Here is a 3204-nt window from a genome sequence, read left to right as displayed (position 1 = left end):
CATCCGGAGCCTGTGCTCCGCAACGGGAGAGGCCACAACAGTGAGAGGCCCCCGGAATTCAAAAAAAAAAAAAAAAAAAAAAAAAAGAATTCAAGTCATCTCCAGCCCCTGCTCTTCTCAAGTTAGCTTTGAACACTCTCCTGCCCAGCTGCCTGACTTCTGAACAGATACCACCAGCTTCTCTGAGGATGAATCAGACACAGCTAAATCTAACAGTACCTTCCGTCTCTCTCCCTCACAATACCTCCCTGAAGAAGTGCAGCCTTCCAAATCCACAGCCTCTACCACATCCAAGGGTGGACTGTTTGGGCGGCAGAGCTTTGCAAACACACAGAAGAAAGTGCTCTGGGCATGGAGGCCAAGGCATGGCACTGGAGTCCAGGCTCCGTGACTTACTAGCTGGTGACTGGGCAAGCAAGAGGTCAGGACACTGACAGTCGCAGAGCTGCCGTGAGAACTAAAGGAGTCACGTAAATCAAGGGCCTGGAGAGGTTCCCTGGCACATATTAGGCGCTCAACAAAAAGCAGATGAGACTGGAGGGTTCGGGATACAAAGGTCCAGTGTAACTGGCCAGAAACATGGTTGGTGCTCCTCCCAAGAGGACCGGCGGGTCCCTTTGTTGTGTTTAATCCAGCAGGTCATGTGGGCACTTACTCAAAGCTAAACACTAACAATGACCATAATTCTTGTTGGGCACTTTGGGAGAAAGGGAGGGAAATGCAATTATTATTCTGCTGCTGATTGCCTCTTGATGTGACCAGAGGAGACAAGCAGAATTTAGAGAGCACTGGGTCTGGGCAGCTCGAGTGGCAGTGCACCAGAAAGCAAATAAAAAACCTAACACCTCATGTAAATGACTTTTAGTGCTTTTAAAAGGACAAGCTGCGAAAAAGGGCAAGTTAAATTCTACCTCCTTCCGCAGCAATCGAATTCCACTGGCTGTAGGTCTGCCAGATCGCTCAAGGCTGGTTACTGCTTCTAAAGTAAACCAAACACCCTGCCTAACTAGGCAGGCAGGAGGAATATTCTTAGTTCTCAGACTAGAACCAGAAAAGGCAGAGGCTATTAAAAATGACTACAGCCTCCTGAATAGAAACAACCAGAATGCTGTATGCAAGTTACCGTGTAATCAGCGTCCCCTGGAACCCACGAAAGGCTCCAGAAACAGACTCGTCAGTGCAACGGAGCCCAGTCTCGGGTCAAGGCTAGGAAGTGCCTGGCAGCAGCCACACTCTCAGCTTCTGTTTATGACAAAAGCCAAACTAAGTTATGCTTTACTTAATTCTACTGAAAATGAACTTCTAGAAGCACAGGGCAGGGGGGACAGGACACCAAACCACATCACTGCATCGTTTTCTATTTTCAAATTTCACTTACCAGGCAGCTTTGCCTGCATAAAGAACAGGGCTTAATGCTTCCTGCACGCAGTAGGCACTAAATAAATATTTACTGACGGAATCCGCATACATGCCCCCAATAAAGAAGGTTTAGAATGAAATATCTGCACCAGCCCAAATCCAAAGCAAACACTGATCAAAACGCACTTCACTTGGAAAACCCCATATTCCTGGTAACATGGAAATAACGTTGCTGCAGTTTGCAAAATACTGGTACCTGCTGTTGGTTACCAAAATGCTTGCAATTAACAACTCATTAATAGAATGTACAGTTCTGCCGGTGCTAAAATATCATGCTGTGCATTTAATAAAGAACATCAGAGGTAAGTGTTGTTGTTTTTTAAGATAGTAGGGCTTCTACTATCTGAGAGAGGGGGGAGGTGACCATGGGAATAAATAAGAAATATTTTATTAGCTGAGAGATGCCCGTCCTCGGGTCACCACATCCTCGGCCACGTACTGATGACAATGGCCCTCTTCTGCTCTGCAGCTTGAGCAAGGACAGGGGGCGGACGCCGCTGCTCCCACAATGCACCAGGCAGCCCGGCACCGGGCCCCAAGATGGCTGCGGGCAGCCTCCCCGAGCAGACAAAGAAGCCGGCGGCCAGGCCCGCGTGCCTGGTCACGGCCCGGCCTGCAGGCTGGGAGGATGCGGCAGGCAGGGCATTAGCACCGAGCATCTCGGGTGCACGCCTCCCTCTTTCCTCGCCCCCCCCCCCCCCCCCCCCAAGCTTTGGTAACCATAAGTTTTTTTTCTGTCTCTTTGAGTCTGTTTTGTATATGGATTCATTTGAATTATGTTTTAGATTACATATATAAGTCATACTGTATAATATTTGTCTTTCCCCCCCCCCCGCACTGACTGTGCCCTGGGGATCCAGCAGCCTTTGTGAGATACAGACAAATGACTCCTCGCTCCGCGGTGGAGGAAGCACCACCACCAGCAAAGGAAGCTTTTAATGAGAAACGCCCAAGATATCCACGGCAGAGGCAATCACTCAAAGCAGCCTGCCCTGAATTACATATTTTCTGACTGCAAATTACTCTTAACAGCGTCTCTACCGTCACTTCAATTGACCTTCCTAACAAAAGGCCATTTATTAACTAGGTCTCGGTGCTCCCTGGGCTGTGCGAAGCCTCCAGCCAGAAGGGATGGCACCACTGTGTCCGCGGCTGCCCGGGTCACAGGCCAGGCCTCTGCGAGGGGGAAAAGAGGCCATTAATGCCGGGCTGCAGAGCAGACCTGGCGCGGGGAGAGAAGCGGGGGGAGCAGGGTGTTTAAGGCCAACATTAACCTGTCTTGCAAGATGCGATGCTGGGCTACAGCAGAAAACGCGAAGGCCTACTTGCAACAGCTGGTGTCATCCTCAGCACTCCCCGCCCAGCACCCACCTCTATCTCCAAATCCTAGCTGCACACAGAACACACTAACACACCTCCCCACATCTGAACAGCACCCTGCAATTAACCAAAAAGCTGTCTCGGGCTCCTTCTCAATCAATGCTCACACCAAACCTAGAAGGTGGCTGGGGCATATTATCCCTATTTTAGAGGAGAAAAACGGAAGCCTGGAGTTCTCAGACAAGAACTGGCAGAGGGAAGAGCCCAACGGGACCTCTGGCCCTCCTTCCCCAGTCTGGTCTGCTTTCCATACACTGTGCAGAGAGAGACGGACTTACCATCTGATATCCCATTAAGAAAGCACTTTGAACACCAATTATATTTTAAAATGCCAACGCTCTTCTTTCTCTAGCTGTAGCCCAGTAACTGAAGCAAGGGGGAGAAAAGTACAGAAAGATAGAAGTA

General features: G+C 49.6%; 1 protein-coding gene across 1 annotated transcript in view; it reads right to left on the bottom strand.

Annotated features, from left to right (window-relative positions):
* MVB12B (multivesicular body subunit 12B) overlaps positions 1-2078 on the bottom strand; it is a 170540-nt gene extending 168462 nt beyond the window's left edge. Inside the window, exons 1-2 of the mRNA XM_007471823.1 lie at positions 1859-2078; positions 1124-1140 (exon numbers count right to left, since the gene is read on the bottom strand). Coding sequence (XP_007471885.1) covers positions 1124-1140; positions 1859-2078 — 237 coding nt within the window. The remainder of the gene's footprint in view (positions 1-1123; positions 1141-1858) is intronic.
* Between the last annotated feature and the right edge of the window lie 1126 nt (positions 2079-3204).

Source organism: Lipotes vexillifer, unplaced genomic scaffold (genome assembly GCF_000442215.2).
Source record: "Lipotes vexillifer unplaced genomic scaffold, Lipotes_vexillifer_v1.1 scaffold98, whole genome shotgun sequence".
Taxonomy (NCBI): domain Eukaryota; kingdom Metazoa; phylum Chordata; class Mammalia; order Artiodactyla; family Lipotidae; genus Lipotes; species Lipotes vexillifer.
The sequence above is the reverse complement of the archived record's forward strand: the minus strand, read 5'-3'. Positions and strand labels throughout refer to the sequence as shown.